Source organism: Zalophus californianus, chromosome 11 (assembly GCF_009762305.2).
Source record: "Zalophus californianus isolate mZalCal1 chromosome 11, mZalCal1.pri.v2, whole genome shotgun sequence".
Lineage (NCBI taxonomy): Eukaryota > Metazoa > Chordata > Mammalia > Carnivora > Otariidae > Zalophus > Zalophus californianus.
In genome coordinates, this window is record NC_045605.1 from 59,680,508 (window position 1) to 59,707,991 (window position 27,484).

Sequence of the window (27,484 nt, forward strand, 5' to 3'; positions counted from 1 at the left end):
CTTCTATGGCTTGTAATTTCTACCTCTTGATTTTGTCTACAGTGGGGATTATTCTCTATATAAGGAAATTCAGGTGCCCAGCAAACGTCTGAAAAAATTCAGACTTTTGCTCTTTCTCCTGCTGGCATCCTGAAGATTTTAATGGTCCTGGACCAGTTTATGTGTAAAGTTCTTAGCTTGCAATTCCCAATTAAACTAAGATCTCACACCTGCAAGTTTTAGGGCTTAGATCACCATCCAATAACTTTACCTTTTTACCTAAGATCCCAGACATTTTATAACTTCCTAATACTTCCCCAAGTAATGAACAGAAGTTTTCTTGACCAGTGCTGTCAAACTCAACTTTATGGGATGATGGAAATGTTCTATAACCTGCCCTGACCAATGAGAGCCAATAGCTAGCCACATGTAGCTATTAGACACTTGAAATGTGACTACTGTGAATGAGTAATGAAATTTAAAAGTTTACTTAAATTAAAATAGTCATATCTGAATAGCAGCTATTATGTTGGACAGTGCAGTTCTAGTCTATTTATTTGTATGGGTGTGGACTTTACGTAAGGATTTAGTCAGAGCAATTCTACCTTTCATGAGAACAAGGTTCACTATCTCCTTGTGGCTCTAGTTTCTCTATTACTGGCACTTTGAGATATTCCTTTTTCTTTTTTTTGACATTAAAAAAAACCTGATATACAGTAAACAGAACATATTTAGAATGTACAATTTTCATTAATTTTTAACAAATGTACACACCTGTGAAATTACGAGGGTCAAGATAACAAACACACTCATCACCCCCAAAAGTTTCCTTATGACTCTTTGTATTCCCCCTCTTCCTGCCCCTCCTTATACCCACTCTTCCCAGGCAACCAATGACCTGTTTTCTGGGATTAATCAGTTTGCATTTTCCAGAATTTTAGGTAAATTAGAATCATACAATATGTATGTTTCTGGGTACTTTTTTGTCTCACCTCTTTCAAAACCAAGTAAAATTATCTTGGGATTCACTCTGCTATTGTGTGTATCAACAGTTCATTCCCTTTTATTGCTGAGTAGCATTCCATTACATAGATATACCACAATTTGTTTTATCTATTCACCTGTTGATAGAAATTTGGCTTGTTTCCAGTTTTGGACCATTACAAACAGAGCTGTTACAAACATTTGTGTAGAGATATATATTTTCATTCTTTTGGGTAAATACCTAGGAGTGGCATGACTGGATCATATGCAGGCAGGTGTATGTCTAACTTTCTAATCTGCCAAACTGTTTACCAAAGTGTCAATACCATTTTACATTTTTCACCAGCGGTGTATGAGAATTCAAGTTGCTTCCACATCTATCACAATACTTGGTACAGGGTTGTTTTTTTTTTTAAAGTAGGTTCCATGCTGGGAGACTCTTGCACGCATGACCCTAAGACCTGAGGTGAGATCAAGAGTAACTGACTGAGCCACACAGGCGCCCTAGGTCTTTTTAATTTCTAATCATTCTAATAGGTCGACAGTGGTACCACATGATGGTTTTAATTTGCATTTCCCTGTTGTCTATTGATGCTGAACACTTTTTCATGTGCTTGACATCTAGGTCTTCTTTGGTAAAGCAAATGTTTAAATATTTTGCCCATTTTAAAAACTGGATTTTTTAATTATTATTGAGTTTTAAGAGTTCTTTAAATGTTCTAGGGACACCTGGGTAGCTCTGTCAGTTAAGCATCCAACTCTTGATTTCGGCTTAGGTCATGATCTCAGGGTTCAGAATCGAGCCCTGTGTCAGGCTCCACGCTTAGCATGGACTTGGCTTCTTCCTCTCCCACTCCACCTGCCTGCACACTCTCTCTCTCAAATAAATAAAATCTTTTTTTTTTTTTTAAAGTTCTTTATATGTTCTGGATACAAGGTCTTTATCAGATACATGAATCGCAAGTATCTTCCCCCGATCTGTGGCTTGTCTTTTCATTCTCCTAACAGTTTTTCAATGACTAACAGTTTTTAATTTTTCTGAAGTCCAGTTCACCAACTTTTTCTTCTACAGATTATTTATTTGGTGTCAAAAAAATCTTTGCCTAACTCACAGGTGCAAAGATTTTCCTGCTTGGTTTCTTCTGTTTGTTTTCTGGTTTAAGTTTGAAATTTAGGTTTTTGATCCATTTTGAACTGGACAAATAATAGAGATAAGCAATAAACTAAAAGCTGTAAGTAAACTGATCAAGAAAAAAAAGATAAAGGACACACATTACCAATATCAAGGAGAGAGACAGTAACAGATCATACAGACATTTAAAAAGGATAAGGAAAATGTTATAACTTTATACCAATAAATTTGATGACTTCAGGGAAACAAATTCCTTAGTAGAAGCAAATGGTCGAAAGTGACTCAAGAATAAATAGAAAACCTCAACAGACTAGTAAAGAAATTGACTTTATAGTTTAAAAACTTTAATTGAACTTAAAATGCAAAAGTTCTCTTCATTTTCTTAAGACAGTGAAAAAAACAAGCCCTTATACTAGGATAATTGCAAAAACACATTTATAATAAAATATATATCCAGAATATATAAAGAATTATTGCAACACAAGACAACTCTATTAAAAAATAGGCAAAAAAATGTGAACAGACACTTTTGAAAGGAAGATACAGAGACCATGGTAAATAAGCACATGAAAAAACGCTCAACATCATTAGTCATTCGGGAGTGCAAATTAAAGCACTACTTTATTTATTTAAGATTTTATTTATTCATTTGACAGAGAGACAGCGAGAGAGGGAACACAAGCAGGGGGAGTGGGAGAGGGAGAAGCAGGCTTCCCGCAGAGCAGGGAGTCCGATGCGCGGCTCGATCCCAGGACCCTGGGATCATGACCTGAGCCGAAGGCAGACGCTAAACGACTGAGCCACCCTGGCGCCCTACTTTAGTTATTTATAGTTCACCACAGTACACAATGGTATTATCTGGCGGTGCCTGGGTGGCTCACTCGGTTGAGATCGAGGCCCCGTGTCCCTCTCCCTCTGCCCCCATCCCCGCCCCCCACCGCTTGTGTGCACTCTAATAAATAAAATCTTAAAACAAACAAAAACTATATCATCTTCTAACATAGTTACATACTTAATACTTAAAAGTATTTAAATAACTGAAATGAGATAGGAGTGATTAGATGTAACTGGAAAAAATCCCTCAGTGTTTCTGATAATATGTGTAATAGTTCCGCTGAGATAGTTTTAATTAACTGGTTATCTGTAATAATAGAATGGGTTCATATACTGCTGTAGGATAAATAAACCAGTTTCTTGTTTAACAACAACACACACACAATGAGATGCCACTATATGCCCATTAAAATGGCAAAATTTAAAAAACTGAGAGTACCAAATTTTGAAAAGAATATGGAACACCTAGAGTTCTAGGTGTGAATGTAAAATGATATGAACACTTTTGCATATAAATGTTCATGGCATCTTTATTCGTAATAGTCAAAATCAAGAAAAACTAACTTTCCATCAATAAATGAATAAATTATGCAATAAAAAAACCTTCTAATACACATATTAACATGGATAAATCTCAAAACCATTATGTGAATGAAAGAAGCCAGGCACAAAATTTAACAGAATGATCCTAATAGAGCACAAAATTAATCTATAGTAACAAAAAGTCAGTTAGTTACTTATTTGGGGGTGGGGACTGATTGCAAAGAGGCATGAGGGAACTTTTGGGGGGTAATGTAATTGAGATGTTGATGATGCCAGTTACACTATACTATAATGCACACTTCCTATTTGTAAATTGTATCTTATTAATCACTTTTTAGATTTCTAACCCTAGTTCCAATGTTCTTTGCATTCAACTACTATAAATTATACTTTGTTAATTTATACAAACTTATGGCAATTTGGCTTCACATTAAAGGGAAAAAACTCAGGAAAGGACTCCCTAGGGCTGATTTAAGCTCTCAAGTGACTATCATGCGTGGCTTTGACTCACCTGTCACTGTAGAGTTTTAGAAGGTGAAAGCAGACATCTTGAAGTGGTCTCTGTGAGTTTTCTTCCTCCTTTACCACACAGCCAGAGCCCTCCAGGTACGCAGGAAGTGGGGAGCAGGCATACCTGTCAGCCTCAGAGGGATTCTGAAGGGAAGAATTTGATAAAACAGTACACCATCTGCGAGTGTGTTTCACTACATGTGATCATGTATCAGTAACTTAGACACATGTATTAAGAATGATGACACCCTAATGGAATGTGTCAAGGATCTTAAGCTTATTTTGCAGTGACATGGCCCACCTGTCTTCAAGTGACTATCAAAGACTTTGGATAGCTGTCATTAATCCTCATACCTTTCTTGTCACATTCTTTTTTATTTCTTGTCACAATTCTTATTACACTCAGTTTCTTTAGTGTTCTCTTTCTCCTGACAATTCTGACAAGTGATATCAAAGATAGTAATTGTGGACAGTAAGAAAAGAACTGAAGAAATGAGGGCTTTAAAAACATTAATAGTGGCACCTGGGTGGCTCAGTTGGTTAAGCGTCCGACTCTTGGTTTCAGCCATTATGGTCTCAGGGTTGTGAAATTGAGGTGTGGAGCCTGCTTGGGATTCTCTCTATCCTTCTGACCCTCCCACTACCTCTCGTACTCTCTCTCTCCCTAAAGAAAATAGTAAGTTAAAAAACCCCACATTAATAATACTTTTTAAAAAGAGATCTTATTTGGGGCGCCTGAGTGGCTCAGTCGGTTAAGCGGCTGCCTTTGGCTCAGGTCATGATCCCAGGGTCCTGGGATGGAGCCCCGCATTGGGTTCCCTGCTCAGTGGGGAGCCTGCTTCTCCCTCTCCCTCTGCCTGCCACCCCCCCTGCTTGTGCTCTCTCTGTCAAATAAATAAAAATCTTCAAAAAAAAAATAAAAAAGATTTTATTTATTTATTACAGAGAGAGAGGGAGAGTGTGAGTGTGAGGCAGGGGAAACAGAGGGAGAGGGAGAAAGAATCTCAAGCAGACTTCTTGTTGAGTACAGAGTCTGATGTGTGGCTCGATCTCACACTCCTGAGACCATGACCTGAGCTGAAACCAAGAGTCAGATGCTCAACCAACTGAGCCACCCAGGCACCCCTCACATTAATGAATACTTTAATCTCAACACCGTCAAGGCATATGAAATATGACATATTTAGAGGCAAATTTTTCAGGCCTGCTAATTTGGGGCTATACCAAACTTGAGGTTGGGCTGTATCTCAGGGAATTCCCAAAAGGATAAAACAGCATTAGGAATAAAGAAAAACCCTCTCATTTGGGGGCAGGAAAACAGCTTTAAGAAAGTCAACTGTGGAAACATCATATTAAATAAAATAGAAGCAGACACTTGGAGAAGTTTAAGAGTAGCCCTGTCCAGAGGCAGGAGAAAAGCTTCCCATCAGATTTCCTGGGTCCATTTCAATTTTATGGTACTTCCAAAAAAAGCAGTTAGGAAAAAGTATTATGAAGTGTGCCTTGATGTTTTTTTCTCTGCAGTACTTTTCTGGCAAAAACAGAACTCCCCCCATGACTCTTGGTTGGCTCTACTGGACATAAATACCTGAAATGCTTCTTCATACATGCTGAGTGCCCTGGAAATTGAGGCTGTTGGTGGAAGCAAATACCAAAGATGAACAGCCAGGGCGCGTTTCCAATCCAAATATGAGCACACATTGATCTGCCTGTGCTCTGTGAGCTGCCATACCTGCAGGAGACAAAATCATCATCACAGCTATGTGTTATACATTCCCTTGTTACTGCCCAGATTTGCAAGTTACTCACTTATTCAAGTAACATTTTATTTCTTTTTTAAAAGTAATCTCTATGCCCAACATGGGGCTCAAACTCCCGACCTTCAAGATCAAGAGTTGCATGCTCTACCAACTGAGCCAGCCAGGTGCCCCTATTCAAATAACAGTTTAAATGAACTACACTGGCAGTGTTAATGATCCAAATATAAAATACATAATTCCTTGGTGGCGGGCAAGAGGGCGGATTTAGACTATCGGTACTCTGAGAAGAGATGAGAACCAGAGAGAGTGAAGAGGAGGTCTTCTTACTGCCTACAGTTGCCATATTATAATACTTTAATTTGTGCATAAATTCTGACCAGCTATTTCATTTTTGGAAAGTGACATCAAGATGTCAATCAGGCAGGCAGCAAAAGAAAACTGGCTTAAAATAATTATATCACCCATAAAATGAACAGAAGTGGCTACTAAAAAGAGTGATACTACACGACATGAAAAAATGTCCACATACAGTTAACTTGCAGAACTGCTATTTATAACTGATTTTATTGGAATATATACACATGTAAATATGCACACATATATGTTGATATAGACTTACAATGTGTCTGGAAAGAGACTACAAATTATTTACGTTGTTTACCACTAGGATAAGGAATACTGTGAATTTTAATGTTTTAATTTCTATATAACCAGTTTTCTTTTACAATGTACATGTTGTACCTCTGTAATTTGAAAATAATTCCACTAAAATTTAAAAACAAGTTGTTTAGTTATGTGTCACAGTATAGAATTTACAAAGATAGCTCTTTCCCTTTACCTCAAGCCATCTTGAATTTATCAGAAAATTTATGCAAGTTTATGAGAAAAGAGGAAAGTACCGGTTTTCCAGCCAACAAGGCAAAGATGCGCAATCTCTCATCCTGGATGAAACAGTTAGCCTGGAGCTGTTGCCAATCCACCAGCTGCATAGTAAGCAGCTCCCGGGTTGACTGGCTGCCCACCAGCTGGGATAAAAGAAGGGCAAGACGATGATCACCTACAAGAGAAACAGTGCTCTGGTGATCATGAGGATTAACAGACTTGGGGAAATACTTGGGGGTATTCTCTTATTTCTTCTAGCCCTCATACTGTGATTACTTTCTGCAGTAGTGCCAAAATACTGACCAAGAACTTACCATTTTCTGCTTGGGAATAAAATATTCAAAGTAGTTTAACCTAAATTACATACAGACTGTATAGTGTACAGAGTTCAATGACAGATCTACTATTACTTCTGCGATCCTAGATAAGGTACTTCATCTGTAAAATGGAGCCAAGTATCATTTGATTCAAAGCTTTGTAGTGAAAACTGAGATCACGTAATTGAAAACATGCCTATCTAGAATAGCACTGAGAAATGGCAAACTGAAACGTAGATAAAACGTTCACGTGTGTGGTATAGAGAATCACTGACTTTCACTCTCACAGGTCTAATCATCTCTTTTACTAAAAAATTTTAAGTACCAAGGGCTGGGGCAATAAAAAGATTTTTATTAACCAGAATGTAAGGGGATAGAAATTCCAGTTTATGAAAACTTCCAGTTAAGTTGTTAAGTTAAGAGAAAAATGCTTTGTTTCAGCCCTTACTACAAACCACCTAAAAGTCAATAGTCCTTCTCCTATTTTGTATATGGGTCAGTGCTTACAAGTCTACATAAAGTACCATCCTGCCAAAACTGAGGCTCTCATCGCAAAAGTTTCCTTCACAAACTAGAGAAGCCTAGATGAAAGAAATCATGCATCAAGAGCACATCTGGAAATGTGCAGGATAAATGGTCTCTCTGTATACAGGTAATCAAAGCATGATTGGACTATGATTCATCCAGTTAGTGCTGTAGCCCACTTGACCATGAGCTGCTAGTATTCTAGGTGAGTGATACTAAAAGGAAAAAAAAAGATTATTTCAGTGTATCCAGAGAACCCAAAAGACAAGATTTATTGGCCAAGATGTATAAATATCCTGGTCACTAGAGATGGTTGAGTTCAGAGCTCATACAGCTCAATACAGAGCTCTGAGCATTCAGAGCTCAATACAGAGAATGTATTGATACAATACATTCATGAAGATCCTCTCTTTGCTTTGATTACACTATCAACCAACCAATTGGCTTCTGCCAATCCTTGACTTTTCACAAAGACTTTCCCATTGATAAGGACATATACTGAACAAATGGCAGGATTCTAGGGTACTACTTCAAGTTAATTTTTGTGTATGGTGTAAGGTAAGAATATAAATTAATCTTCTGCATATGAATATTCAACTATCTCAGCATTATCTTTTGAAAAGACTATCCTTTCCATATTTAAATTATCTTGGCACCTTTGTCCAAAATCAACTGACTATAAGTGGGAGGGTTTTATGTTTGAAGTCTCGTTTCTATTCTATTTTTCTATGTTCACCCTGATGCCAGTACCACATTGTCTTGACTGCTGCAGCTTTACAGAAGTTTTGAAATCAGACAAGTGTGGAGTTCCCTGATTTTGTTCTTCTTTTCCAAAACTGTTCAGGTTTTTTACATTTCCAAATAAGGATCAGCCTATTAATTTCTGCAAAAATGCCTATTCTAGGCATTTTGATAGAAAGTGCACTGAAAGGGCGCCTGGGTGGCTCAGTCGTTGGGCGTCTGCCTTTGGCTCAGGTCATGATTCCAGCATCCTGGGACTGAGCCCCGCGTCGGGCTCCCTGTTCAGTGGGAAGCCTGCTTCTCCCTCTCCCACTCCCCCTGCTTGTGTTCCTGCTCTCGCTAACTCTGTCAAATAAATAAATAAAAAATCTTAAAAAAAAAAACACAAATGCACTGAATGTACAAATCAATTAACAACACTGAGGTTCCCATCTATTAGTGGTTCTCAATCTGAGTGGTGTTTTTTTTTTTAATTTTTTTTTTTATTTATTCATGAGAGACAGAGAGAGAGAGAGAGAGAGAGAGAGAGAGAGAGAGAGAGAGGCAGAGGGAGAAGCAGCCTCCCAAGGAGCAGGGAGCCCGATGCGGGACTCAGGACCTGGGCTGAAGGCAGACGCTTAACCATCTGAGCCACCCAGGCACCCAATCTGAGTGGTTTTGTTCCCCAGGGAACATCTGGCAATGTCTAGAGGTATTTTTTTTGGTTGTCACAACTGAGGGTAAAGGACTCTTATGGGCAGAGGGCAGGGATGCTATTAAGTATCTTGCAACGCCCAGGACAGCCTTCACAACAAAAAATTACCAGCCAAAAATGACAATAGTGCTGAAACTGAGATGTATTCCATGAACAGGAAATGTGTTTCTTTATTTATGTAGATCTTTATTTCCTCATTACTGTTTTATAGTTATAGTACAAGTCTCATTTTTGTTACATTTATTCGTTAAGTATTTTATTCTTTCTGATATTATTGTGAATGCATTGTTTTTCTAATTTCAGTTTTGGTTTGTCTGTTGCTAATACATAGGAACACAACTTAATTTTGTATACTAATCTTGAATCTTGAGAACTTGCTCAACTAGTTTTAGTCTCACTGCCTTTTCTGTGGAGTCCTTAGGACTGAACTGTCGACATAGAGAATCATGCCATTTTTGCTTCTTTTCCTTTCCTGATTACACTGGCTACAACATCCATTACAATGCTGTATAGAAATGGTGTTCCCAATCTTAGGGTGAAATCATTCAGTCTCAACATTATGACATTAGCTGTAGATTTTTTGTACATTTGCTTTGACATCAGGGTAATAATGTCATCACAGAACAAAATGGGAGGTGCTCCCTATATTTTCTGAAAGAGTTGTAAAGGACTGGTATTACTTCTGTAAAAACAGTGTTGGTTACCAGTGAAAACATCCGGACCTTGGCTTTTCTGAGTGAAGATTTTTTAGTTACTAATTCAACCTCTTTACTTGTTACAGATCTATTTAGATTTTCTATTTTTTCTTGAGTCCGTTTTCGTGATTTATATTTTCCTAGGAATTTGTCAATTTTATCTAAGTTGTTGAATTTGATGACACAGAATTTCTTATAGCAGTCCCTTTACTGTAGGGTTAGTAGTGATATTCTTTCTTTCATGCTTGTTTTTGGTAATTTGGGCCTTTCCTTTTTTTTTTTTCTTTTTCATAATCAGTGTAGTTAAGAGTTTGTAAACTTTCTTACTCTTTTCAAAGAACGAATGTTCGGTGCTATTGATTACTGTCTTTTTACACTGTCATTTTCATTGATTTCTGTTCTAGTCTTTACTATTTCTTCTCTTCTACCTTTTGGTTTAGTTCTTATTTTGCTAGTTTCTTTAAGGTAGAAGCTTAGGTTATTGATTTGTTGGTAGATATAAGGTAACACTGATAGTGTTCAAGTATTTTACATTCTTTAAATTTTTTTAAAGATTTTTATTTATTTATTTGTCAGAGAGAGCGCACAAACGGGGAACAGCAGAGGGAGAGGAAGACTCCCTGCTGAGCAAGGAGCCCGATGTGGGACTCGATCCCAGGACCCTGGGATCATGGCCAGAGCGGAAGGCAGAAGTTTAACCAACTGAGCCACCCAGGTGTCTCAAGTATTTTACATTCTTGATATTGTTTAGTTGTTCTATCAATTATTAAAAGTGGAGATAGTGAAGCAAAAGTTTTTAGTAAGCTGAAAGGTAATGCCTTGCCAAAAGTTTAACCTTAAAGAAGAGAAAAAAAGGGGGGTGGGTAGAAGAAAAAGTAGAATTTGTGAACAAATAAATCTAAAGACCTGACTTCTGGCACTCCTTAAGATCTTCTTCTGCTATACACACATGTGTTGGTGAGCATAACTTTTTATCTCTTTAATGATTCATAATCTTTTTAACTTTATAAAAGGCCAATCCTGAAGATAAATTCTCACTGTACAAAAATATATGAAGATCACAAAAGGCTAAACATGTAGTGACCGTGGAACGTAACTGTCCACGTAGAAAAGTTCTTGACTCTAGCCTTTCCTATGATTTGTTCCTTACAATCCAAACTGGCCAAGTCCTCCAAAAAATAAATCCAATTAATGGATCCAATTATTTGGTTTCAGATAAGTTAGCAACGAGGTTTGATCAGGGATCTTATTATACACAGATTAAATTGGACTATGCCATCTTTTATTCTTATCAAGATTTGTTTCTGGACAGTTATTAAGTACTTGTGGAATGCCTCTCATTAGTGGAAGGGGAACTAAAAAAAGCACAAATATATAATGGGAAGTCCTTAAAAAAAAAAAAAGTAAATATCTCAACCTGGAAATTAAATTTACATAATGCAAAAAACCTATGTTTAAAAGGTTCAGAGTATTGCTTAAAGTGGGAGGAAAAAAAGCCTAATATCAAAAAAGGAATTCACTAACATGGTACATTTGTAGATAAAAGAATACTGAGAAGCATTTGACTAAAACATCTGTATTAGAGAACATGAAAAAAACACTACATATACATATATATGTAGCAGGGGACCATCTTTGAAAAGTTTACACGCGTATGTTGCTTTGTGTACACAAATTTTAATATACCTTATATATTACAAAGTAAACAGTCCAAGTACAAGCTGTACATTGAAATGCATATAGTAAATACTAAAGGATTTATGTGATTTGGGTTTATTGCTTTTTGCTTATCTGTATCTTCAAGTTTTACTAGAAATGTGTATGTAGCATACAAAATTAAAATAATTTTAATTAAATAAACTTAATGCTTAATGTTCTAAAGAGAAAACTAGAAAACACAGTCCCTATTCTGGAGGAACTAGCAATCTTCCTGGAAAGTTTATACTTACCTTCAGGTTAGAAGACAAAGGCAAATCTATAGTTAAGGGGTAGGGACCACTGGTGAGTAGGATGTAGATAAGGGTGCAGAGAAGGACCATATGCCCTACCTGACTGCTGGGCCAGAGAGCAGGCCTCGCTGATCCTCTTGCCTGTGAGGTAGCTGAAGACAGCCTCCACAGGCCTGTCTTTTCTGGTTAAGGAGACTTCCTCCTCAATTTGAAGCGCAGCAGTTTGGGATAGCCAGCGAGAAAAAGTTCTTCTTCGCTCCAGAATCTGAATGTATTCACTAGGCTCATCTGGCTGGCTGTCAGGCTCCTTCAGGTGGCCCCATAAGGCTTCACATAATGTCCATGTTAGGCTCCAGTGCTTCACAACTAAAGAAGGGACAGGAAAACAATGCTATGACATGAAGTCAAAGTACCTACAAAGAGGACATCATTCTAACTGTGGCATAAAAATACATAAATTAATAAATACCCCAAACAACCACTCAAGCTGATTTCCCTTAATCTGTCTCCAGCTCACTCTGCTGTGTCTTACAAGTTCCAGAGGTGTGTAGTATAACTGCTTGTTCATTCCATATTCCTGCGGTACTTATATAACAAATGTTAGCCCTGTGTTCCTTTAAACAGGTTCTTATAAGCTGCATTATGGCTAATATAGTCTCAAATGAGAGAAAAATCCTCCAATTTGATTAAATTCTGTTTACAAAATGCTTTAAGAAATATGAAGTGCTCTAAAAACTTGTGAGGGAGTCTTCTCTCCTGTAGTAGGCACAGCTTAACATTTAATGAGCCTAAATGACACTGCTGAAAGCACTTAAGAGTAGAGCCAACTCTAAACTACACAATGTAACCATACAGGAGTTACCATCTTCATTTTACAGATGAGGAAACTGAAGTACAGAGCATTAACTTGCTCAAAGTTATAGGCAACGTGTAACGGAGCCAAGATTTGAACCCAAGTAATCGGAGTCCAACTCTACATTCTTAACTACTATTCATATTGCTCCTCAGGAAGGAAAACAAAATGGAAGCACTGCTTACCACTAAGCAAAATACAAGTATACATTGGGAAGATGACACACATGCTTGAAAAGAAGATTAGACAACTGAAGCAAACACAAAGAAATGAATATCTACAATTCTCAAAATGTGTGGCATGGAACAGTTTAAAATAGTGGCCATTCTTCAATAATGGTGAAATATTGTGAAAGGTAAAATATAATTTTTCTACGATTTGAAATAGTAAGTTCCCAAATTAGAAAAGCCCTTTATCAAAGTATTGGTTTAGAAAACCATGGTCACAATGGTAATGGAGAGGTTAGGAAGGGAAGTTATGAACATTAAATTGTTGGGAAAACCAAGTGGTACTTAAGCTGGACATGGAAGAATGGGTAGGATTTATTTTTATTTTTTTTAAAGATTTTATTTATTTATTTGACAGAGAGAGGACACAGCGAGAGAGGGGACACAAACAGGGGGAGTAGGAGAGGGAGAAGCAGGCTTCCCGCGGAGCAGGGAGCCCGATGCGGGGCTCAATCCCAGGACCCTGAGGATCATGACCTGAGCCGAAGGCAGACGCTTAAAGACTGAGCCACCCAGGCGCCCAAGAATAGGCAGGATTTAGAAAAGCAAGAAGGAATGGCTTTTTCTCCCTATGCTCTCTGGGTGGAAGAAGGAATGCAATTTCAAAAATCCAAGGAATTTGGCTATAGTTCCTATAAACAAGGACTTGTATGTTAAAAGCCATAAGACTAACTGTAAAAATGTTATCATTTCTCCTTCCTTGAGATTTTGCTCATTCCAACTCAACTACAAACAACTGTGAGCTCAGGCATCTGCTCACTACATTGGCTTAAGGAAACTTGTCCTCCTATGAACACATGCTTCTATGGCAGTTCCTGAAACATCAAAGGTTAGAATAGAAACAGTTCAAACTCACTTTGTGCTTCCAGAAAGTCTCCTGATGCTTTCTTAACCCAATTTGCATAGTCATGAATGACAGCAACTCCTGGATTAGGGACAATGAGAGGACACAGCTCATCCACATGGACAGTGCTATGTTTTAATTTGAGCTCCAGAGGTATCTGGTATAGCTGCAGGTCTTCATCTGGCTTCTTCTGTCTCAAACTGAGTTTTTCCAAATGAACTTTGAATGGAGACTCAGTAAGGCTACAAGGGCAAATGACAAACAAGACAGAAAATGAAGTTAAGACAGATGCTAGAATTTTCCTACAAACCTTTGTTTCTTTTTATGGTTACAAAGGGAATGACAAACATTTCCCTGTGATTTTACAGAAATTGTGTTTCTTAATGTCAAACTATAATGAACTTATTTGCTATATAATGAGTAAACAAATTACCTGGCCCATGCATTCAGAATCCAAAGGCTTCTTAAAGCCAGGTTATAAGAAGCATGCCAATCAATACAGTTCGATTTGGAACTGGCTTCAACATGTATCTAGATACTATGAAATCCAGGGGCCAAAAGCCACTGAGGGATACTGATTTCTCAAATTACACTTAGTAAAGTATCAAAAGTCACGAGGCTAAGCTCATAAACACTACAGAACTGACTCTAAATTAAGACGAGTATATAATCAATCCGGTCTTCATTCGATTTTAAGATTGATACTAACAACTTTCAAAATATGATGTCATGCATAAACTAGGTTTAGGATCAACATTACTAATTGTGAGGTTCAAGAGATGCTGTTGTTTTGTATTTCTTCAAAGTCAATTTTTTAAAAACTAAGCATAACAGGTAATCACAGTCATTTAATCTGTAATAAAGATAGCACGTGTTATACAAAATAAATAGGAAAACGTTATACATTTTGCACAAAAAAACTATGCATACTAATAACTACCAGGAACTATACATACATCATCTGCCTGAGATATACATATATACACACACACATGCACACTCATTCATATACACACATACAAAGTATATAGAACTGTAAGCACACATATATAAATAAATGCTAAAGGTGGGGATTATGTAGTAATATATAACATAATACAGTTACCAGATGTCATCTTTTTCTTTCTTTTTAAAGTAAGCTCTACACCCAATGTGGGGCCTGAACTCATAAAGCTAAGATCAAGCATATGCTCTACTGACTGAGCCAGCCAGGAGCCCCTATCAGATGTCATCTTACTTCCAAATATTTTATGTATGGACGATACACAATTTATACATTCACCTTACAAGGCCCAAGATACAGGAAATGTGCTGATTTGAGAATATACCTTATATATGAAAAAAACACAAATATCTAAGTGAGAAAATAGGAAAAAAAGACTAATGTAATAAAAAGGATGAAAAAAACCAAGGAATGCTGCAGCATCAGCTTTGGGTCTGTTACATTTCCAAATAAAGTTTAACCACTAAGTATTATATACTCTTCACACCTTGATGATACAAATGGAGTTATCTTATCAATCAGTTTAGTTTTTAATTATACAAAGATCTTCTGCTATCTAAAGTTGTACTAAAAACATTTCTAGAAAGATCACAAAGCAGGGCCTTGACTTTGGGTCTCCTGAAAACGAAAAGGTTTTTCTTAGCTACCAAGTTGTCTTTCTCAAAAAGCATAAGAAAAGACTATACCTTCAGGGATCATTTCTATAGTTCGTTACTAGAGAAGTTTCTCTGAACATGTACAGACTTTAAGTGCAAGAAATGAACAAATAAACTTGGTTCTTGTTCCAAAAAAAAAAAAAGCATAAGGAAATTGTGACTCACGATTTAACAGCTACTGGATTAGGCAGGAATCCATATTCCATAGAATCGGCAATCTGATGATTTTCCAGTTCATGAGAGCCACTCAGCTGTTCTCCACTATTAGCAAGAGTCCAGTTGGGGCCCCAACCAACTCGAAATGAGCGTCCCATAAATAGGGCCATGTCCATCAAGAGTTTCCCCTTGCCATAGGTGACAGACTTTGCAAGAGGGACTAGGCCTGGTTGTCTGCGTGTACCCACAGTTTTCAACTGAACTTCAGGGGCTGGGCTGGGCACTGTAAACACAGAGGTCAGGGGTGGAGGGACAGACCAAGGAGATGTGGATGGGATAGTCATCAAAGATGCTGCTCTGGGAGTACGACATTCTTGTACAGAGGCACTTGGTGAAAGAAAAGTTCCACTAGTAAACTTTGATTGTAGTAACCCACCAACTGAAATAGGGGGAAAAAAAGACTATTAGAAAATACAGTCTCTATTGCTTCTTGAACAGCAATAATCAGTGAGGCTGAAATTACAGTTTTACCAAACCAATTAAATCAGATATAGATGACAAGAAGCAACTCAGAGTCTGTGGAATACTCTTTCAACCAGGAAATCAAGGCAGGAATTTTAGTAATGATGATGCCAACAACAATATTAACATTAATAACAAACACTGCCACTACTGTTCTAAAAAAATAATTAAGCTCTTAACTGTGATTCTGTATAAGCCATTTGTATACAGTTTCATTTCACCCTTCAATAACTTCAGATGAAGAACACTTTTACCCTCATTTTATAGGTGGGAAAAGTGGGCTCAGAAAAGTGTTCAATACAAATCCACAAAGCTACTAAGTGGCAGGACTACAGAGATAAGCCCAGGGAAGTCTGACACCAATGTTCATGCCCTTATCAGAATGCTAAATGTAACCATTTCTTAGTCCATAGAAAAAACTTAGTAAGATCAAAATTCAAATTGTTACCACTCTAATGATCAATGCTAGACTCAATGAAACAAAAACCAACTGTGGCATCTTACGCCCTTCAGAAAGACAGTTCTTATTACTATTGCCTGTTTTCTAATTCTGTTTAAAACAAGGAGTCAGTTATTGAAGTATGAGATTTTCATGTAGTGCCCATTATGGAAAAGGTTGTAGTGAATGTTTAATTGATGGTTTATCAGTTAAAATATTTTTTAAAAGGAAGTTAATAAGGGCACCTGAAAGAACTGAAAATGAAACACTTAAGTTTTTAAGGCAACATAAACAAATCTCTTCCTGATAGTTCCTCTGGCTTTGTTTTGAGATTTGTTGACATTAATACTCTATCCCTAATCCCACACAGTTACAAGCCCACAAGAAAAAAGGGAAAGCTTTAAAATCAAATATTACTCCCCTAAGAATTTGGGGAGGTTTAGGAAAAGGTAGAAATCTGACAAGTTTTGTGCATTTTAAGAAGCAACATTTGCCCCCAGAAGGCTATAAAATAAGGATAGCATGAGGATTGCACAAAAAGAGTACAGTGCAAGGCGACTTGCTCACTCCTCTAAGGTGTGATAAAAAGTAGAAAATCTGAGCTTACTATCTAATCCACTCACAAGCAAATAAAAACATAACCTGAACAAAACACAAATGCTTTGTTCTCCATACAACTTCTGCATCTGCACCAATAAAGCTGATTGTGGTTTTTAAAAACTGGCCCACCTAACATATTTATAAGAGTACATCTCCTCTTGGCATCCTAAAGTCATATGCCTTTAGGGGGATATTCGCGAGAGAAGTTGACTCATCTAAGAAGATACGTGAAAAGCAGGACTTTACGGCTGTCTCGTAAAATAGCATCAGTTACAGTACCTAAAGAACGGGATTTTGATGAGTGGGATGCTGAAATGGGGAGTCTGGGAGAACAGATTTCTTGAGAAGTATCTGCTTTAGAAGGAAGGTGACTGAAGCGTTGATCCAGAACCATATCTACATCTTCTTCATCAGCAAGTAATGATGCTTTCATGATCTAAAAAGGCAATTATCTATAGAATGAATGTGCTCCCCCAAATCCAAAGGCCATAAAAGAAAAATGCAGTTTCCAACAACCAATAAATCGCTTTGCCTGAAGCTGTGTCCAGAGCTAGTATAATATCTGTGTGGCTGACTCTATTACACTGCATGTGCCCGAGGGTAGAAATTATAGAATACACTCCTCTTTAGACAAGTCTCGCCAAAACGTGGCACACAGCACTTGCTCACCTGTCTGCTGAATGATTAACTTCAAACCCAAGACAAAGGCTCAACTTAAAACATGCCAAAAGGCATAGGTAGGGGGAAGTTGAGACAGAGTTTAAGGAAACCTGTATCTACTAGGCTATTAAAAAACTTTTATGGAGCACTTTCTAGAGCCTCAAAACCACCCTATGAAGGAAACAGAGTATATTTTATAGAGAAAAATCTGCTCACAGATGTTAAATGACTTTCCTAAAGTCACATAGTAATAGTTATAAAACCAGGATTAGAATCCAGGTCTTCTGAATCTCAATATAGCCGTCCCCTTCCCTCCCAGAATATGGGCCATATTCTTGTTTTTTTCCTCACCCCAATGACCACTCAATGCTCTTCAGTGAATAATCAAGAAGAAGCCCAACGTTATGAAAGGGAGATAGATTAGTTCGGCTTCCTATTATAGTAAGGGTGGGTTAGGACTTCACCTGTAAGACATGTGGATTAATTCCCAGTGAAGATGCAATGTGTGTTGAGGCAGACACAGGTTCCTGATCCTCAGGCACGCTCTCTTCTAACATGGAATCCAAAACTGGCTCCTGGGTGATATCTACCATGTCACTGTCCAGTTCCACAACCCTCCCTAACTGCTCCACCTCTGGACTCTGGCTCTGTAGATAGCAGAAAGATCAGGGAAGCAGCATTAAATTACACCAAATAGTCATAGAACTTCTAGACCATATTTAGTTTTCAGAATATGATACAGCAATACTAGATTCTGCCAATTCTATGAGGTAGCATATTTGTTAAAAAGAGTTTAACAATAATTACCCCCAAATACCCCCTATATGTAACTGGGGTCCAAATACAGATTCATGAAATCACCCTTTGGTAATATCTTAAGGTCTGGGGTCTGGAACCTAAGTCCTACAGTGAACAAATGGTGGTCTTCAGACAAAGATTATGCCTTACCTGATTTAACTAGCAAATATAATTTCCTGATATACACAGGGTGACCCTGTCCCCTCACACTGTCTTGTAGCCAGAGGCCATTGGGAAAAGAGAATAAAAGGTACAAATACCAAAGTCTCTAGTAACTTTGCATTTCTTTTAAATAAAAACAATTATAAATGAATTTCCAGTTAACAATTTGGGGCCTGGAATTTATCTTTTGGGTGACTGAATCCTAAAGGCTAGCTGGGCTGTACATGTGCAGTATCATGTAAGATATGAGGAATGTCTACTCTAATTTTGAAAAAGAAAAACAAAGTAATACTAGAAACAAAACAAAAAAATTTTTTTTTTTTTTTAAATAAGCTCCACACCCACCATGGGGCTTGAACTCACGATCCTGAGATCAAGAGTCGCAGGCTTTACTGATTGAGCCAACCAGGTGTTCCCTAGGAACAATTTTAATCTAGGAATAATTCCTTTATGTTTAAGTGCCAAGAGTTGGCTTTATATTTTTTTTTTTTAAGATTTTATTTATTTGACAGAGAGACAGCGAGAGAAGGAACACAAGCAGGGGGAGCGGGAGAGGGAGAAGCAGGCTTCCCGCGGAGCAGGGAGCCAGATGTCGGGCTCGATCCCAGGACCCTGGGATCACGACCTGAGCCGAAGGCAGACACTTAACAACTGAGCCACCCAGGCACCCCTGGCTTTACATTTATTAAGCAGTTTTCAAGATATACCCATGACTAACAGTTTATGATCTGAAAAGGTCATATTATGATACCTCATAATAAAGTTATAAGGTATCATCTACCTGAAGCACACTGTAAAATAACTGGTTCAGTACAAATTCATTAAATATGTCCTAAACTTGCATATTACCTGGTAAAATGCTAACAAGTGGCTAAACCGATTTATGAAACATTCTCAAAATCAAGAAGTTTTACTAATTATTTTTCTTATCATGGTATCATCTGTAGATTATTAATCTTCCAAAGTTTGGGGCTTATCTTCGTAAGTGGCCTATTTCATGCTGACCCTCAAATGGATGCTATTATGTAACAGGTAGTTTTAAAAATAATTTCATGATTACTTTGGGCAAAGAAACATCCATTAGTGTAACTTTTACAACTTTATTTTTAATGGTATATTAGCTATTATTCCCTTGCATTCCTTTAACAAATATTCTTACTAAAAGATACCATTTTTTGGTATCCTTTCCATACTCCTCCCATTTGTAAATGTAGAAAAATTGAGCTGCTGTATACATAATAAATTGCCCCTTAAGGCATGAAAAATCCCCAAGGACTACTCCAACAAAACTGAAGGCCAACTAATGGTGAAAGGCAAAAATGATACTATTTTTTATCTATTGGAGAGGCTACCCTTATGCTAATTCTGGAAAGAAATAAAATAGTAAGTAGCCGTGGTCACAATGCTCCCATTTTAATTACAACAATTATGGGAACACTAACTCCAAAAGTTCCCTCATAAGTTAGTTTTTAACCAATTCACTTTTAGGAAAAGTTATTAAACTGCTCCATATCCTCTGTGTGAACCTATCAGTTAGGATACCCTCCCTCTGTTGGGCTCCTATAACACCCTGTCTAAACCTGTTTTTTATGATTCATCATGATATATTGTGATTTCTTGCATATGCAGTATGTATTTGTTCCACCACATTGTCAAAGCTTGAAAACAGAAATTATAACCTACTATTCTCTGTATCTACCACCAAGCACATTGTTAAAGTTAACATTCATCAGACATTTTCTTCATCAATTCTATTGCCTAGTTTAGTGCCTGGCACACACTAGAGAGGGCAATTAATATGAAAGAACAAGGAGTGAGGATGGCTGAAAGGAAAGGAAAAAAGGGGAGGATGGTTTCAACTTACACTACTCAACAAAGAAATAACAGCAGCAAGAGATGTTCACTTAGAACACTTTGATGAAATCCTCCCATTTTGCCTTAAACAACTCATGTATAGACCCAATGCACCCAGTGTATTTTTAAGGGTGCTAGGTAGGGATCAAGGTTTTATTCGCTCTACCCTCATGCACAGACTTTAAAGTTATGAGGTATCATGTAATAAGTGGATAAGGGGGAAGTGAATGACTATGAAACTATGAGGAGCTGGTAGGCTCCTAAGATCCCCATTAGTGAATTTTGTGAAAGTATATCTAAGCAATTGCAATAACTCCCCAAAAGATGTCTGTGTACTTATTTTCAGAGAAATCTTGGGAGATCAGGTGCTTCTTCAGAGCCAGTCCTGGAAAGAAAAATAGACTAATAATAACAATAATAATATTAATAGAAAGATGGCTCAGAAGGAATGGAGGAAGTTTAAAGAAAAAAAAAAGGAAACCCTTGGGAAATCTATGGAAAAGTAAGGCAAATACTCAGAAAAACAGCTAAACAGAATATCCCTTTCATATACTGTAATCTCTTGAAAGTAGATCTTATTTATGTTTAAAACCAGCACAGTACATTACAAATTCTAAGTACACAGATAATATCTGTAAAATGACTGTTTCTTTATATGTAAGAGGGTGAGGTTTCATGAGTGAAACCTTCAGTGATTTTAGAAACCTTCACTTTCCATCTCAAGAGAATCTTCCTCATACAAAGCTGCCAATACCCTAAAGATAAAGCATCTCTTAATCTAGTACATAAAGTAATTCAAGTAGGTAAAGTAAATCATGACACCTTTTATTCAACAAAGGGCGAGCAACCAATCCACCGTCAAACAGGTATTTAAATAATTCATACTATTATTCCCTCCAAAATAATTTAATCCAGTATAACTATTACTGTTGTCTGCTTCCAAAATAATTTGTTTTCTAACTATAAAGAATGTTTTCTATTCATTTGGCTAGAAAATTAGCCCTGTCAACATCACTGTGTTCTCCGGAGAAAGTTCATCTCAGGGTTTCAAGGACCCATCAAAGTGTGTATGTTTCTATACATACATTCAGGGATAGTACAACAAGAAGTATAAGACACTGCAACATTAATATCTGAAGCAAAAAGGCCTATAGTATACATTTCATATATATGTAATATATATTACATAAAAATATAAACTATATATTCAACATACATATATTGACTTACTGAATAATCTTAGCTGCCGTTTATTTTTTTTAAGATTTTTTTATTTATTTGACAGAGCGAGACACCGAGAGAGGGAACACAAGCAGGGGGAGTGGGAGAGGGAGAAGGAGGCTCTCCACTGAGCAGGGAGCCCATTGCGGGGCTCGATCCCAGGACCCTGGGATCATGACCTGAGCCGAAGGCAGACGCTTAATGACTGAGCCACCCAGGCGCACCCCTGCTTGTGTTCCCTCTTTCGCTGTGTCTCTGTCAACTAAATAAATAAAACCTTAAAAAAAAAGTATACACAAGATAAAATCAATTTTCTTTTAACTCCTAACTACTTTTTTCCTTTAAAAAAAAAATCTCTAACTCATTTGAATGTACTCACCTAGTGATGATAAGTTTCTGAGCAAGTCAACTAGTCTGTCTCCATGATACTGAACACAAGTTACAGTTCACTAAGAGGTGGAAGTAAAAAGCCATAGGTAAAGGTCTCTCTGCCTGAATGCCATCTGAGGTCTTTCAAGTGGTTCTGAAGCCTGGCCGCGTATTTCAATCACCCGGGGGAAAGCATTTAAAACATAAATATGCCTGAGCCCAATGCTGTATCTATGGAATCAAAGGTCACCAAAGTAGTGTTGCAGTCAGCTGAAAACTGCATCTCAGATCAGCATTTTGGAAATAATGTTCTAACTACCAAATGTTTCTGCAACTGCCCTGATTCACCGGTGTGATGAAGGTTTTTCTGCCAACATTTTCTTTAACTTCAATGGCATAGAAGAGATTATGTGAAGATTTAGTTACATAAATGTTTTGTTTTCTTAGATTTACCTCTTTAGGAGCAAATCAAATCTTAAGAACAAACTAGAGAGGGGATGAAGATATTACATAAAAGGCAATAGGATAAAGCACCATTAAACACAAATAGCAATCTTCCTAATACCTAAAAAACCCTCAACTCCAAGAACCTGAGATTGTGCACAGGGGAAAAAAAAAAATGCTAGAGAAGACTGAAGGAACACCGTGCTCTGAAATCAAGCTCCCCAGGGGGCCAGGTGACAGTGTGAAGATAGTCATCTTGACACTAGGATGAAAAGACTGTGTTGTCTGTTCCCAGTTCATTCTGATGGCTCAAGTATTTTCCTCATGCCAAGTAAAATGTAGGTCTTTGGTGCTAATAACTAAAACTATGCAACCATCAGCATTTCCTACCTCTCTCACTCAGGTCACTGGGCAATATGAAGGAAGAGTCCTTCATTACTGTTCTAATATGTTAGGCTAATACCTAAACAACTAACCCATTTCTCCCATTTCTGCTTTCCCCAGCCAAAGACCACCCGCTTCTTAAATCAAAGGATGTATGTGAAAAAGATCCCACTCACTGTATTCTCTTTGCACATTTTGATCCTTACCACATCTCTTCTTCCTAAACCCTGGTTCTTCTGAAATTTTTTTGGTGCTCTTCAAAAAGTTTTTTAAAGAGTTCTCACCTACTGAAGTGTCATCACAGAAATGTATAGTTATCCCTTACTGTCTGTATTCTGGAAATTAAATAGCCTAAAAAAAATCACTGATTGTCAAGACACATTACATAAATTTGCTCTGTCTATCCACAGATGAAGCTTTTCTTTCACAGCTGCATCTTTAGGATCTAACAATTACTTTTATTAGCAGAAATGAAGGCTATCTGACTCATCCTACAAAATACACATAAGATCAAAAAACATTTCGGAGAGAAAGGGATTACACAAAGTATATGATTCAGAAAAAAAAGAACATGGAAAACCAAGTCCATTTACAGCATTTCTTTAGTTTAGAAGAGATTTCTTAGGGGTTTTGTACTATAAAGATTATGAACATAGAAGTCGATGTATATCCCAGTTCCCACTTTTATCATGCCCTCCCTCACCTTGTACGCGCAAATATGAACATACATACACAACAATCTCCAGAAAATGCCTCCCAAGAAATTATTTAATAAATCATAAAAATCGCACATTTCAGCAGCCATAAGAATTGTAGCACAAAAAATTCCAAAGGTCCTGCTTTTAGCAGCTGAGAGGTAGAGGATGCTTTACAAAGAAATTCTGTATTAAGTGCTCTTCTTTGAGGGAGTACGGCAGCAAAGAAAAAAACTTTTTGTAACTTGATTGAATATAAACAACATCCAAAGGAAAGTAAAACTCTTTTGAGTTCGCAAAGAAACTACCTGATATTTAAATTGCAAACCTTTCCCTACATGGACAAAAGGTTTATACTGGCTTAACAATACTGAAAAAGTATGACACAAGTAATTGCAATAAACAATACAGCCCCTCTTTCCCCACACCAAATAATTCATTTATATTCTAAAACCTGATCTATTTTCAGAAAGATTATGTATTGTTAAAATACAAATATCAAGAGGTTACCTGAAGTATAAGCAAACAACTTGAGAAAAATGGAGTTAAAAAACCCTTGCAGAAAGCTAACTGAACTTTTAAAAAAACCACGGAGGTAAAGAACAAGATTAAACTGCACATCAGGTAGTCAAGGAAAGTAAGATTTACTTTGTATCAACCCACACAAACAAAATGCTATCTTAAGTTGATCACTGAGCAGAGAATTCAGCAAGTCCAAATGAAAGAGAGGGAGGTGTTTAAGAATGACAATCTGTAGAAGGAATGATCCAAACAGCATGAGAATTCTTTAAATCTCTCAATTTAAAAATAGATGCCAGGACCACCTCATGCCCTCCCTGGTACTTGTCTCAACGTGATTGCCAATACATTTGTACTCTTCAAAGTTCCAGGGGTCATAAACAGCTTTGTACTAGCTGAATGACTTCCTTTCAACTTCTGTATCATGGATTCCATTCAAATTCACTGTCCTGTCTCTACCTGGGGTGGAGGTGCTGGCTTGCCATTAAGAGCCATCTGGAATGGGGTGGTCTGGCCTGCAGGAGGCAAAGGGGCAGTCTTCAACTTTTTTGTACTAGTTTTAGATGGCCGTTCCTCCTCCTCTTCATCAGAATCCTGAAGGCCATACTTAGAAAAATGGGAGACCTAAGGAAAGAAGAATACAACAAAATCAATTTTTTTTAAAGATTTTATTTTTAAGTAAACTCTACACCCAACGTGGGCCTCAAACTTACAACCCTGAGATCAAGAGTTGCATGCTCTACCAACTGAGCCAGCCAGGCATCCCAGAATCCAACAAAATCAATTTTAACACTTATATTCCTAAGAGCTTCCATAATACTTGCCCTTGCAATCATGCAGAATTAGCTTTAAAAAAAAGAGAGAGAGCTATCAAAATATTTAAGGCAGAATGAAATGTCATCTATCACATGTAATTTACTGCTACCCTTAGATTCAGATGTTTCGTACAAGTTGCTTATATATAAATACTAACTTATTAATATAGGAAACCAAATGTAGAAAAGCCATTACTATTTTCACATCTATATACTGCCTAGTTGTTCGCTACTAACTTGTGTCGGGCCTTCAACTAGTTAAATAATCCAAGTGGCTTAGAAGAGAAAGAAACCATTAAGTTAAACTATCAAGGAAGGAAGTCAACGTCTTCATCCCCAGAAATTCTTTAAATGAATGACAACTGAGGAAGAGTTAGTATCAAGAGACAGAAATTCTGCCTCATGCCTCTAATGAAGCCACACATTGAAAAAACACTCTGTAGTAAGAAGTGTATCTAAATGCTCATAGGATGAGGTAGAGGATGTGAATCATGAGCATAAAGTTTTTAGTAGCGTCTTATTGTTCTGGGGTGGCTCAGTCGGTTAAGCGGCTGCCTTCAGCTCAGGTCATGATCCCAGGGTCCTGGGATCAAGCCCCACATCAGGCTCCTTGCTCCACAAGGAGCCTGCTTCTCCCTCTCCCTCGGCTGTTCCCCCTGCTGTGTGCTCTCTCTGTCATATAAATAAATGAAATCTTAAAAAAAAAAGGTGTAATCTGGAGCAAATCATGATGCATCTCTGTATCTGTTTCCTAATTTGTAAAAAAAAAAAAAATTTAAGAGAGGACCTCTTATAACACATTTTGTCACTCTAACCACAGTTTATAAGAACTAGGTTAAGTGACTATTATACCTTAAACACCCAAGAACCCGTTTCAGGACGGTACTCTTTGAATTGAGCTCCCTGTTTCCTTGAAACTGCTTCCAATCTGCCCTCATAGTTGATATCAGCAAGTCGATCTGGGCTCTTTATTAAACAACGAGATGTTTTATCTGTTGGCCAAACTCCATCCAGTGTAACTTCAGCCTTCCTGCAATGTACAACCACATAAAATATAAATGTTCCATATTTAAGATCAGACACCCAAGTAGCATCTATATAAATAGCAAATAAAGGTACCTGTGTTACTTTGGAATTACTCTGCAGACGTTTCATAAACTTGACTCTTGCATCCCAGGGTAGATAAGCTCAAAAGCAAGGAATTACCCCCACCATCAACTAGCTCAATATCTGGTTCAAGAGTCAAAATCCATTCATTTTGAACTACCATAGCACATCAATTATTTCCAATGAAATTTTAGTTAACACACTATGCAGCCTTGACCAAATTCAGTGCTAATAGTCCAATACTAAGACCTAAGTCTTAGTGAAGGTCTTAAAGCACTATTGTACTTAAAAACAACATTAATAAAGCAGCAACTACCACTGATTAATAACAAATGCTTGCAGAATGAGGTATCAGGAACACCATATTATTAACCACTAAGTAAAAGTATTGAGTGTGAAGATGACTATAACAGCAGTAATGTACACTTTCTAATATCAATATGTGAGATCAAGGACTGTAATCTATTCATTCTATATGCCTCGCACCTAGTAGAGTGATCAGCACTTAATAATAGATGACTTTTTTCCTAACTTTTATTTATTAAGTAATCTCTACCCCCAATGTGGGGCTTGAACTAATGATCCCAAGATCAAGAGTCACATGATCCACCAACTGAGTCAGCCAGGTGCCCCTAGATCACTTTTTTAAAAAAAACTGACTATAATTAAAATACAATGTTTAGCAGTGACTTTTTATTTATTTGTGAGAAAGCAAGAGAGAGAGCACGAGCGGAGGGGGAGGGGCAGAGGGAAAGGGAGAAGCAGACTCCCTGCCAAACAGGGAGCCAGATGCAGGGTTTGATCCTGGGACCATGACCTGAGCCGAAGGCAGATGCTTAACTGTCTGAGCCACCTAGGCGCCCCTAATAGTGACTTCTTTAAACATTATTTTTTTTATTGTAATAAAAGGTATACCAGAAAACTTCCCATCTTAACCATTTCTAACTATATCATTCAGTAGTGTTAAATATGTTCACACTGTTGTACAACCAACCTCCAAAACTTACTCATCTTTCAAAATTAAAACTCTATACCCATTACAAAACAACTCCCCAACTTCCTGCCACTGGCAACCACTATTCTGTTTGTTTCTGTGAATCTGACTCCACAAAAGGCCTTAAGTAAGTGGAATCATAGAGTATTTGACTTTTTATGATTAGCTTATTTCATTTAGCATGTCCTCAAGGTTCATCCATGCTTTACCATGTCAGAACTTCCGTTTTAAGGCTACATAATATTCCACTGCGTATAAAAACATATTCTGTTTATCCATACATCTATCAATGGACAGATATCTGGGTTGCTTCTACCTCTTGGCTATTCTCAACAGTGGTGTGTACATATTTCTTTGAGACCCTGGTTCCAATTCCTTTGGATATATACCCAGGATATATATCTATATATACAGATATTTATATACATCCCCTGCTTTCTATTCTTTTAGAATTGATGGATCATTTTTAATTTTCTGAGGAATCACCACACTCTTTTCCATAGTAACTGCATCATTTTACATTCCCACCAACAATATATACAAAGGTTCCAATTTCCCCCACACTCGTGCAGAAACTTTTTTCTTTTTTGAAATTCAGTAACCATTCTAATGGGTAT

The 27,484-nt window shown here is 37.3% G+C and overlaps 1 protein-coding gene across 1 annotated transcript in view; it reads right to left on the reverse strand.

The window, feature by feature from the left end:
• The window catches only part of NUP98 (nucleoporin 98 and 96 precursor), a 120,085-nt gene that overhangs the window by 14,930 nt on the left and 77,671 nt on the right, over positions 1 to 27,484 (reverse strand). Inside the window, exons 19-28 of the mRNA XM_035722711.1 lie at positions 25,619 to 25,796; positions 24,411 to 24,575; positions 17,970 to 18,152; positions 17,125 to 17,281; positions 15,294 to 15,723; positions 13,482 to 13,711; positions 11,645 to 11,911; positions 6,642 to 6,799; positions 5,571 to 5,714; positions 3,984 to 4,126 (exon numbers count right to left, since the gene is read on the reverse strand). Coding sequence (XP_035578604.1) covers positions 3,984 to 4,126; positions 5,571 to 5,714; positions 6,642 to 6,799; positions 11,645 to 11,911; positions 13,482 to 13,711; positions 15,294 to 15,723; positions 17,125 to 17,281; positions 17,970 to 18,152; positions 24,411 to 24,575; positions 25,619 to 25,796 — 2,055 coding nt within the window. The remainder of the gene's footprint in view (positions 1 to 3,983; positions 4,127 to 5,570; positions 5,715 to 6,641; positions 6,800 to 11,644; positions 11,912 to 13,481; positions 13,712 to 15,293; positions 15,724 to 17,124; positions 17,282 to 17,969; positions 18,153 to 24,410; positions 24,576 to 25,618; positions 25,797 to 27,484) is intronic.